Consider the following 12,775-nt stretch of genomic DNA (forward strand, 5'->3'; position numbering starts at 1 on the left):
TTTCCTGAAAAATGCTTTAGACATTGCTGAATTCTAAACTGTAGAGATCAGATCTAGTTCATTTACTTTTTTACTGTCATAAGATAGTATCTAAAAATTCACCAAACCTAGAGAATTAAGCAGTTCAAACCAACAAATAAATGTCCCTTACCTTAAACAATAAACTACTTCAGTGTTATTACAGACAATACTAAATCTTACTGCAGAAGATTTTCTGTAGCTGCTGTGACAGAAACCAAATCTACATAAATGGTATAAATAAGACACTTACCAAATCACACATCAAAGATGGTTTTCCATTAAAAAGTGAGAATGAAAAAACTGAAGCTGAAAGTACTGAGTATGAATTAATCAGAAAAATTCACCTTGGTAAATCAGCTTAATTCTAGAAACAAATATTTTGGGCTTCAAATGTCTCTGATAAGAGAAGGATGCAGTAAAAATACATCACAATCTAGTGAAATTCCCATCTTTAAGAATAAATTAACTTTAACTCTAGTTATAGGGTTAACCTAATCTGTTCATTTATGTTGCAAGCAAACAAAAAACACACTAAAGTAAAACAAAATTTTTCCTACCTTATTGTCTCTTCTATCAGACGATCGGAGCTGCAAATAAAATGGAAATTAAAATTCTGAAATATTAAGGCACATTTAAAACTTGCACTTAATTTTTCTAATTTTATTATTATTTTTTTAAAGATTTTATTTATTTGACAGAGAGAGACACAGTGAGAGAGGGAACACAAGCAGGGGGCTCAGGTCATGATCTCAGGGACATGAGATGGAGCCCCGAGTTGGGCTCTGTGCTGGACATGGAGCCTGCTTAAGATTCTCTCTCTCCCTCTTCCTCTGCTCCTTCTCACCCCTCTCCCCCTCTTAAAAAAATTTTTTTTTTCAAAAATTACAAAGATAGTGGAGGAATTAAGAGCCAGACTATGTGGCTTTTGAATGCTGTCTCTACTACTTACTAGCTATCTGACATTAGGTAAATTACTTTATGGCTAAATTTTCTCACCTGTAAAATGGGAATGACAGACAAGCAAAAAAAAAAAAAAAGCCCTATCTGTTATGAGGATTAGAGAAGTTTATATATAATAGTGACTAGAACAGAACCTGGTACACGGTAAACACTAAGTATTTTTTGCTATTATTACAGTAGTTTCTCAGTAACTATGGACTAATTCTAAGCATAAAGTTGATATAAATTTCCATATAAACTCACTGCTCTGGTGAATTCTATTGATAAGTATGCATTTATTTTGGTAACAGATGTGTATGGAAGTGCCCTGGAAGAGAACTGCGTCAGACAGGGGCTGCAAAGATAAGGTACTAACTTCTACAGACCTTACTATGGAGACAGACAATACGTGCTGACAGGTGTCTTCGTAAGGTCGTCATAAACTCACAAAAGAGAGAGTGGTTAACTAGAATTGGGTTAATATCTCCTTGTTCAACACAACTGTTTGATTGACTGTCCTCATTAGAGCCTTTTAGTGTATTGAAGGGCAAAAAAAAAAGACATTTTAGGATGCAGGAATCTCAGCAAACCATTTTTTATTTTATTTTATTTATCTGAGAGAGAGAGCAAGAGAGCACGCACTCAGTAGGGGGAGTGGCAGGCAGAGGAAGAGGGGGAAGCAGACTCCCCGCTGAGCAGGGAGACCGACATGGGACTCAATCCCAGGACCCTGGGATCATGACCCAAGCTGAAGGCAGCTGCTTAACCGACTGAGCCACCCAGGCGTCCCAAACCATTTTTTTTTAAAGATTTTATTTATTTATTTGAGAGAGAGAGAGAGAGAGAGACGGTGTGAGAGTGAGTGCACAAGCAGGGGGAGGGGGAGAGGGAGAAGCAAGCTCCCTGCTAGTCTCCCCTTATCCATGAGGGATACGTTTCAAGACTCCCAGAGAATGCCTCAAACCATGGAGAGCAGTGAACCCTATGTGTACTGTTTTTTCCCTATACATACATACCTATGATAAAGTTTAATTTATAAATTCTGCACAGAGAGTACAATAACTAAGAAAATAGAAAAATTGTAACAATATACTATAATAATAGTAATGTGAATGTCATCTTTCATTCACAAATATCTTACTGTACTGTACTCACCCTTCTTTTTGTGATAATATGAGGTGATAAATGCGTATGTGATGAGATGAAGTGAGGGGAATGAACAGAAGCATTAGGCTACTACTGACCTTCTGACAATATGTCAGAAGGAACGTCACCTGCCTCCGGACCACAGATGACCAGAGGTAACTGAAACCATGAAAAGTGAAACCATAGATAAGAGGGGACTACTGTATAGGCCAATATTCCTGATGAACACAGATGTAAAAATCCTCAACAAAATGTCAGCAAACCAAATTTAATACATTAAAAAAGGGTCATACACTGTGATTAAGTGGGATTTATTCCAGAGATGCAAAGATGGTTCAACATCTACAGTCAGTCAATGGGATACAATACACTAACAAAATGAGAGATAAAAATCACGATCATCTCAACAGATGCAGAAAAAGCATCTGACAAAATTCAACATCCATTTATGATAAAAACTCTCAACAAAGCAGGTACAGAGGAAATGTATCTCAACATAAGGCCCATATAGGACAAGCCCATGACTAATATCATCTACGATGAAAAGCTAAAAGCCAAGATCACAAACAAGGATGCCCACTCTTGCCACTTTTATTCAATACAGAAGTCCTAACCAGAGCAATTAGGCAAGAAAAAGAAATAAAAAGCATCCAAATTGGAATGAAAGAAGCAACTGTCACTATGTGCAGGTGACATATTACGTACAGCCATGTATTTATATATAGAGAAAACCCTAAAGACTCAATCAAAAAACTGTTAGAATAGGGCGCCTGGGTGGCTCAGTTGGTTAAGCGACTGCCTTCGGCTCAGGTCATGATCCTGGAGTCCCAGGATCGAGTCCCGCATCGGGCTCCCTGTTCGGCAGGGAGTCTGCTTCTCCCTCTGACCCTATCCCCTCTGATGTGCTCTCTCTCTCTCATTCTCTCTCTCTCAAATAAAATCTTAAAAAAAAAAAAACTGTTAGAATAAATGAATTCGGTAAAGTTGCAGAACACAAAATCCATGACTCAAAAATCTGTTGTTTTTATACACTAATAATGAACTATCAGAAAGAGAAATTAAGAAAATCCCATTTACAACTGCACAAAAGGAACAAAATACCTAGGAATATATTTAACCAAGGAGGTGAAAGGCTTATATATTGGAAACAAGACATTAATAAAAGACACTGAAGAAGACATAAATAAATGGGAAGATATTCCATGCTCATGGACTGGAAGAATTAATATTGTTAAAATGTCCATACCACCGAGAGCAATATGTAGATTCAATGCAATTCCTATCACAATTCCAATGGCATTTTTTTTTTTTACAGAAATGAAACAAACAATCCTAAGATTTGTAAGGAACCATAAAAGACCATGAATAGCCACAACAATCTTGAGAAAGAAAAACTAAGCTGGAGGCATCGTGCTCCCTGATTTCAAACTATGTACTACAAAGTTATAGTAATTAAAATAGTATGGTACTAGCATAAAAACAGATCTAGATCAATAGAACAGAACAGAAAGCCCAGAAATACACCCACACATATAAAGTCAGTTAATTTATGACAAAGGAGCTGAGAATACACAATGGGGAAAGGACAGTTTCTTCAATAAATGGTGCTGGGGAAACTGGACAGCCACATGCAAAAGAATGAAACTGGATCACTATCATACACCCTACACAAAATTAACTCAAAATGGATTGGCGACTTGAACATAAGACCTGAAACCATAAAACTTCTAAAAGAAAATGCAGGCAGTAAGTAAGCTCCTTGACATAGATCTTGGTGATGATTTTTTTGTATCTGACACCAAAAACAACAAAAGCAAAAATTAACAACTGGAACTACATCAATCTAAAAAGAAAATTTTTTTTCCAAACTAAAAAATTTCTGCACAGCAAAGGAAACAATCAACAACATGAAAAGGCAACTTACTGAATGGGAGAAAATATCTGTGAATCATGTATCTGCTAAGAGGCATCCAACATATGTAAGGAACTCCTACAACTCAGTAGCAAAACAAAACCAAAAAACCCAATCTGAATAAAAAATGGCATAAGACCTGAATAAATATTTTTCCAAAAAAGACATACCAATGGCCAAAAGATAGATGAAAAGATGCTCTACATCATAATCATCAGGGAAATGCAAATCAAAATCACAGTAAGATCTATCACTTCATACCTGTTATAATGGCTATTTTCAAAAAGACTAGAAATAACAAGTGTTGGAAGGATGTGGAAAAAAGGGAAACCTTGTGCACTGCTGGTGGAATGTAAACTGGTGCAGACACTATGGAAAACAGTATAGAATTTCCTTAAAAAACTAAAAATAGAACACATGATTCAGCAATTTCACTTCTAGGAACTGAAATAAAAAGCAAAAAATAGAAAGCAAAAATACTAACTCAAAAAAATATATGCATCCCCATGTTCACCGCAGCATTATTTACAAAAGCCAAGATATGGAAACAACCTAAATTCACCAACAGGTGAATGGATAAAGAAATTGTGATAGGGTGCCTGGGTGGCTCAGTTGGTTAAGCGACTGCCTTCAGCTCAAGTCATGATCCTGGAGTCCCGGGATCGAGTCCTGCATCAGGCTCCCTGCTCAGCGAGGAGCCTGCTTCTCCCTCTGGCCCTCCCCCCTCTCTCATGTGCTCTCTCTCTCTCTCATTCTCACTTTCTCAAATAAATAAATCTTTAAAAAAAAAAGAAATTGTGATATATACAATAAAATATTATTCAGTGGTAAAAAAAAATGAAATATTGCCCTTTGCAACAACATGGATGGACCATGACAGCATTATGCTAAGTGAAATAAGTCAAGACAGAGCAAGAAAAATACACGATCTCTCTTATATGTGGAATGTATATATATTTTTTTCTCCCTCTCTCTGCTCCTCCCCCCAACTTGTGTGCTCTTTCCCTCTCTCTCTCACTCACTCTCTCTCAAATAAATAAAATCTTAAAAAGACAAAAATTGAATGATGACTATGAACAAGGAAAGAAGTTACCAAATCTGAGAAAGACTAAAGAAATTATAAGAGCATTCATATGTTCATTCTTTGGAGTGAAGGGTCAAAGAACTGTTGAGTCTAGAATATGGATAGTCTGTCCTCTGTAGCTATTTAAATTGCTTCCTAGAATGATAAAATTTAGAATGGAGAGACCCTCCAGTGACATGGAGGTTGCTAGATGAGAGGAAAGGGGAAGGATAGAGAAATGGAATGAACCTTAAGAGTAGAGATTTTTATTAAAGTAGAGGCAAGTCATAATCTAGAAGTAGTAAGGGAAGCTAAAACTGACTGTGGAGAAAGAAGGGAAGAGAGCTATCATTTACTGAGATAGTGAGAGCCGAATTTCTGAAGTCAGACTGCTTGAATTTGAATCCCACTTCTGCTATTAACTGTGTGACCGATGATCAAGTTACTTCCCTCAGTCTCAGTTTATCTGTAAATGATGAGAATGGTATCTAGTCTTGGATATGTGTGTGTGTGTGTATGAATATTTATATATATATTACTCAGCCATAAAAAAGAATGAAATCTTGCCATTTCTTTGCCAAATGTGATATCACAAAGAAAAAATGCCAAATTGGCATTTCTTGCCAAATCTTTGCAATGACATGGATGGAGGTAGATGGAGAATATTATGCTAAGTGAAATAAGTCAGTCAGAGAAAGACAAACATTGTATAATTTCATTTATATGTGTAATTTAAGAAACAAAACAGATAAGCAAAGGGGTAAAAAAAGAGGGAGAGAGGGGCCAAACCAAGAAACAGACTCTTAACTATAGAGAACAAACTGATGGTTACCAGCGGGGAGGTGGGTGGGGGGTTGGGTTAAATAGGTGATGGGGATTAAGGAGTGCACTTGCTGTGATGAGCACCAGGTGTTGTATGGAACTGTTCAATCACCATATTGTACATCTGAAACTAAAGTACACAGTATGTTAACTGGAACTTAAAAACTTTAAAAAAATTATTAAAAAATCAATGTAACCCACCATATATGAACAGGCTAAAAGGCTTCTGACAAAACATAACAGCCATTCATGAGAAAAATTCTCAGAAAAATAAGAATAGAGGGATACTTCCTCAACTTGATAGGGTATTTACAAAAACTTACAGGTAGCATTATACTTAACAGTGAAAGACTGAACACTTCTCTGTAAGATCTGGCACAGGGCAAGGAACTCCATTCTCACCGGTGACTCTTATTCAACATAGTACTGGAAGTTCTAGCCATGCAATAAAGCAACAAATGGAAATAAAAGGCATACAGATTGGAAAGGAAGAAATAAAACCAACTTTATTTGCAGATGATAAGCTTGTCTACATAGAAAATCCCAGATAATCTATATAAAAACTCCTAGAATAAGTGAGTTCAGCAAGGTTGCATTATACAATATAAACATGCAGAAATCAATTGTATTTCTATGTACTAGCAAAAAACATGTGGACACCAAACTTAAAAAGACAATGCCATTTATAACTGTTCAAAGAAGAAAAACATAGGCGTAAATCTAACAAAACCTGTATAGAACTTGTATAGGACAACTATACAACACTGATGAAGAAATCTAAGACCTAAATAAATGGAAACACACACCACATTCATGGATTGGAAAACTCAACATAGTAAAGATGTCAATTCTCCCCAAACTGATTCACAAATTTAATGCAATTCCTAGATATAGACAAGATTACTGTAAATTTTTAAGAAAGCCAAAAGAATTAAAATAGCTAAAGCAATTCTGAAAAAAGAATAAATGAATCAGTTTACCCAATTTCAGTATTTATTACATAGCTACGGTAATCAAGACTGTGGAGAAAAAAGACTGTGTGATACTGGCAGAGGGACAGACACAGAGATCAATGGAACAGAAATAGTCCCACACAAATAAGTCCAGTTAATTTTTTTCTCATTTGGATCTCATAATAACACTTGAGGTGGATATCTAAGAGCTGATTTTTGTTTTATTTTTTTTAAAGATTTTATTTATTTGAGAGAGCGAGAATGAGAGAGAGAGAGAGAGAGCACATGAGGGGGGAGGGTCAGAGGGAGAAGCAGACTCCCTGCTGAGCAGGGAGCCCGATGTGGGACTCGATCCCGGGACTCCAGGATCATGACCTGAGCCGAAGGCAGTCGCTTAACCAACTGAGCCACCCAGGCGCCCTAAGAGCTGATTTTTAAAAACTGAAGTGAAATCATGTAATATAAAATTAACCATTATAAAGTATACAATTTAGTGACATTTAGAGTACATTCACATTGTTGTGCAATCACCACCTCTATCTAGTTCTAAAACATTTTTATCGCCCTAACAGAAAACTGTACCCAGTAAACAATTCAAACTGATTTTTGACAGAAATGCAAAAGCAATTCAATGTCAGAAAAAGAGCCTTTCAACAAATCGTGTCAGGACGATTAGACATGCATAGGCAAAAAAGTGAACCTTGACCCAAGTGTCACATCTTACACAAACATTAACTCAAAATGGATCATAGATTTAAATGTAAAACATAAAATCACAAAACTTTTAAGGGAACAAAAAAAAAAAAGTCTTCGACTTCAACACAATTAAAAGCTTTTGCTCTGGGAAAGACCCTGTTAAGAAGATGAAAAGACAAATTACAGGCTGAGAAAAAAAATATTTGCAAACCACATATCTGATGGAGGATTAGTATTTAGAAAATATAAAGAATTCTCAAAACTCCACAGTAAAAAAAAAAAAAATCCCATTAGAAAATGGGCAAAAGACATGAAGAGACATTTCACTAGAGGAAAGACCACAAATAAGCACATGGAAAGATGTTCAAGATCATTAGCCATTAGGGAGATAGAAATTAAAGTCAAAATGAGAGACCTCTACACAGCTATCACAATGGCTAAAATAAGTGACATCAAATGCAGATGAGGATATGAAGAAACTAGATCATTCACACATTATTAGCAGGAATGTAAAATGTAAAATTTTAAAGTTTTTATTTAAATGTACTCTGGAAAATAGTTTTAAAACTAGGTATTTTTTAAATTTAGATTCTTGTTCTTTTTTTAAATTTTATTTTATTTAAACAGTGTAGTGATTCATCAGTTGTATATAACACCCAGTGCTCATTACATCCAGTGCCCTCCTTAATGCCCATCACCAGTTACCCCATCCCCCCACCCACCTCCCCTCCAGCAACCCTGTTTGTTCCCTATAGTTAAGAGTCTCTTATGGTTTCTCTCCCTTTCTGATTTCATCTTATTTTATTTTTCCCTCCCTTCCCCTATGATCTTCTGTTTTGTTTTTTAAATTCCACATGAGTGAAATCATACGATAATAACACAAACCCAATTCCAAGTTAAACTGAATATAAAGATACATACCTTAAGTAGTATACAATGGTGAATCAGTGTTAAAAAAAAAAAAAGCAACAGAAACTACTGTGTGGACAATACATTTCTATCTAACTAAACTCAAGTGAATCTGCCTAGGCAGCAATGAAAAAATAGAAAGCTAAGCATTTCACATAAATCTTCAGAAAATCAGCCAGATATACTTCATTATTACAATTATCTGATTTCTGTAAGATTTGAAAATATAATAGCATTTCTTTTGTATCTGTTCTCGACTATAGATGTCAGAGCTAAAGTTCACTACACTAGCTAATAAATCAGCCTAACTACTAGACTTTGATCGGAAAACAAAGTCATTATGTTTTCTATTCAAAGATAATGTCCTTGAAAAAATGAGGTTGAGCGGCACCTGGGTGGCTCAGTCGTTAAGCATCAGCCTTCAGCTCAGGTCATGATCCCAGGGTCCTGGGATGGAGCCCCGCATCGGGCTCCCTGCTCGGCGGGAAGCCTGCTTCTACCTCTCCCACTCCCCCTGCTTGTGTTCCCTCTCTCGCTGTGTCTCTGTCAAATAAATAAATAAAATCTTAAAAAAAGGTTGAAATGGCCACTAAGGAACAACTATCTGGGTCATTTCATAGCAAGAAAATTCTTTGATGTTGTTTGTAGCACACAGATATAATCCTTGTTTAATGTAATGAGTATGTTCCTTAAAGTAACATTTTGGCCAATTTAAGTCATATTTTAAATGTAATAAGACCATTCTATTTACATAAATTAAATTAAAAATCTTACGAGGCAAATACTCATGCCTTCATTCTCCATTTTTTTTTGTATAAAACTAGATTTTTTTTTTTAAAGGTTTTATTTATTTGACAGAGAGAGAGCGAGAGCAGGAACACAAGCAGCGGGAGTGGGAGAGGGAGAAGCAGGCTTCCCATGGAGCAGGGAACCCGATGCGGGGCTCGATCCCAGGACCCTGGGATCATGACCTGAGCCGAAGGCAGATGCTTAACGACTGAGCCACCCAGGCGCCCCAAAACTAGATTTTCAGTAATAGGTCTTAAAAGGATACATTTTCACTGAGATAGGTCATTTTATATATTTGAAATTCACAATTTATCTTCATATAATGGTAATTTTATAGCATCATCTGAACTGCAGTCAAAGAAAACAGTCTGCTGGATTCCCCTGAAAAGGAAACCAAACTAACAGGCTTTACTTACATAGAAAACTAAAATTATAATCCCAAATATTCTACCCTATGGAGGAAGGAGGTTTTCCCTCCCTGTGGTATCCTTAGTTTATATAGTGGCATAGACAGAGAAGTCCAGTGATTTTTAAGTTTCTTCTCAGATTGTCCAAAGTCTCCAAGACCTTATTCATTTAAGCTAAGCCCTCCACTGGATAAACACCATTCATTAAAAGCATCCTGGATAGTGTGGATACCAATTCAACAACAGAGCGGCTCCATAAAGATGGCATAATCTAGCACAAGTCGAATTTTAAAATTGCTTTCCTTTGGGGCATAACATATACAATCAAGTGGAATTCTCCTTCTTAAACCAGTACTTCATAATAGCTCAGAGGCATTCCATAAAGTCATCTGGAGTCTGCAATTAAGCAACAAGTTTCTATTTCTCTCAAGACCAATTTAAACTAGTTGAAAACAATGAGCCAAGTTTCATCAACAATTACTGTACGGAGGAATCACTAAAGCCACATTAAAATAATTCTCTTTTTAATAATAATTCATTTCCCCCAACACACATACCGCAAATGGCACAAATTTCGGGAATAAAAATGGGATTTCAAGCACATATTTTAAAGCAATTTAAACCAATAAAAGAATTTGGCAAAATCACTTAGATAATACCTAATTAGAATACTCTTTTATTCTGGTAAATAAGTAAGTAATAAATAAATAAGAGAATAAGTACATAATAAATAACAATTTTAAAATTAATCCCTTTGTAAACTGCAATTGGTGAGGCTGTCACCAACCAATCGTATCATTTACATCAAACACTGTGGTGATGCAGTCTTTTACTTAGACCCCTAAGATCTATGTCTTATTTATTTCTGTATATATATTTTTTAAAAGATTTTATTTATTTTAGAGAGAGTGAGAGAGAGAGAGAGAGACAGTACAAGCAGGGGGAGAAGCAGAAGGAGAGGGAGAGAAAGGGAGAAAGAATCTCAAGCAGACTCTGAGCTTAGTGCAGAGCCCGATGTGGGGCTCAATTTCAGGACCCTGAGATCATGACCTGAGCTGAAACCAAGAGTCGGACATTCAATCGACTGAGTCACCCCGGTACCCCTGTATATATATCTCTTAAAACATGTTAAGTGAATACAATTAAGCTGCAGTAGGCTACAAAAAACTGTTTTAGTACTAATATTTATTTTACAGATAATATCTGGGAAATACAGAAAAACAAAGATGAAAGATAAATTATTTGTAATCCCTATTTCATTAATATGGTGGCTTATTTCCTTCCAGTCTGGGTAGACCAAGAATATCTTTGTTTTTTTTATGGTTTATTTGGCACAGAAATTTTGTTTTATAATTACATGAAGTCACCTAAGGACAAAAAGTAAAGCATCTGACAGACTCAATTCTAATTGAGGGAGGAAAAAAAAAAGAACAGTAAAAGCTAAATTATTAGCAGTGAGTTCTTGGAAAGTCACTTTTTCCATTTTTTAAAAATTAGTAGGCTTATTTTTTAGAAGAGTTTTAGGTTTACAGAAATATTCAGCAGAAAGTACTGAGTTCCCACATACCCATTCTCCCCAGCCTATTATTAACATCTTTTAGTGTGGTACATTTATTACAACTGATGAACCAATATTGATAATTATTAAATAAACTCCATCATTTACATTAGGGTTCACTCTCTGTGTTGTACAGTTCTACAGGTTTTATCAATGCATAATGTCATGTATCCATCATCACAGTGTCATACAGAAGAGCTTCAGTGCCCTAATGTCCCGTGTGCTCCACCTACTTACTCTTCCTCCTCTTCCCACCCCGAAGACCTGACAATAGCTGATCTTTCTACTGCCTATAGTTTTGCCTTTTGTCATATAGCTGGAATTATACAGTATGTAGCCTTTCTAGACTGGCTTCTTTAGAGTATTTAAGGCTCCTCCATGTCTTTTGGGGCTTGCTAGCTTACTTCCTGTATCGCCGAATAATATTCCACTGTAGTTTATCTGTTCATTCACTGAAGGACACCTTGGTTGCTTCCAAGTTCTGGCAGTTATGAGTAAAGTGCTATTAACATTTCTGTGCATGTTTTTGTTTGGACATAAGTTTTCAATTCATTTAGATAAATACCTAGGAGCGTCACTGCTGATCATATGGTAAGACTGTATTTGGTGTTTTAAGGAAGCTGCCAAATTGGCTTCCAAAGTGGCCGTACCATTTTGTATTCCCACCAGCACTGGTGAGTTCCTACTGCTCCACATCTTTGCCAACATTTGGTGCTGTGTTTTGGATTTTAGCCATTCTAATACGTATATAGTGGTATCTAGTTGTTTTAATTTGCAATTCCTTAATGACATGATGCTGAACACTTTTTCATATGCTTATTTGCCATCTGCTTATCTTCTCAGATGAACTGTCGATCTTTTGCCTACTTTTTTTTTTTTAATTGTTGAGTTTTAAGAGTCCTTTGTATATTTTGGGTAACAGTCCATCAGATATGTGTTCTGCAAATATTTTGAGTCTGTGGCTTGTCTTTTCATTTTCTTGACTATCTTTGGCAGGGCAAAGCAGAGGTGTTTAATTTTAATGAAATCCATCTTATCAGTTTTTTCTTTCATAGATGGTGTTTTGGTGTTGCATCTAAAAACTCACTGCCAAACCCAACATCACCTAGATTCTTCATAGTTCTGTATTTTACGTTTAGGTCTAGGATCTGTTGAGTTATTCTGGGGAAATGTGAAAGGTCAGTGTCTATATTAATATATATATAGAAATATATATATTTTACATGTGGATATCCAGTTGTTCTAGCACCTTTTTGAAAAACTCTTTTCTCCATTGAATTGCTTTTGTTCCTCTGTCAAAGATCAGTTGATTATATTTGTGTAGGTCAATTTTTGAACTTTCTATTCTGTTCCATTGATGGATTTATTCTTTCACCAATACCACAATGTCCTGATTACATACAACATACAATATACATACAAGAGGAAATCAAGAATAAATGGATAAGTTTTTGTTTCTTTTTCCCTGTTCAAAGTATTTTAACCAAACATTTTGGTGCAAAAAGTATTTTTTTGTCAACAGATTTGTTCAACTATAGCAGAAACAGAAAGTTTAAGAAT

The 12,775-nt window shown here is 35.8% G+C and overlaps 1 protein-coding gene across 3 annotated transcripts in view; it reads right to left on the reverse strand.

Moving 5' to 3' along the window:
* Positions 1-12,775, reverse strand: part of GOSR1 (golgi SNAP receptor complex member 1) — a 63,162-nt gene that overhangs the window by 15,371 nt on the left and 35,016 nt on the right. For 2 of the 3 annotated variants that reach the window (XM_025851219.2, XM_025851218.2), the window contains exon 7: positions 579-608. The exons of the other annotated variant lie outside the window; for it this stretch is intronic. In XM_025851219.2, the coding sequence (XP_025707004.1) occupies positions 579-608 (30 nt within the window). The remainder of the gene's footprint in view (positions 1-578; positions 609-12,775) is intronic. 3 annotated transcript variants of the gene reach the window in all.

The sequence above is a fragment of the Callorhinus ursinus genome, unplaced genomic scaffold (assembly GCF_003265705.2).
Source record: "Callorhinus ursinus isolate GAN/ISIS: 27379988/994484 unplaced genomic scaffold, GSC_fseal_2.0 scaffold34, whole genome shotgun sequence".
Taxonomy (NCBI): domain Eukaryota; kingdom Metazoa; phylum Chordata; class Mammalia; order Carnivora; family Otariidae; genus Callorhinus; species Callorhinus ursinus.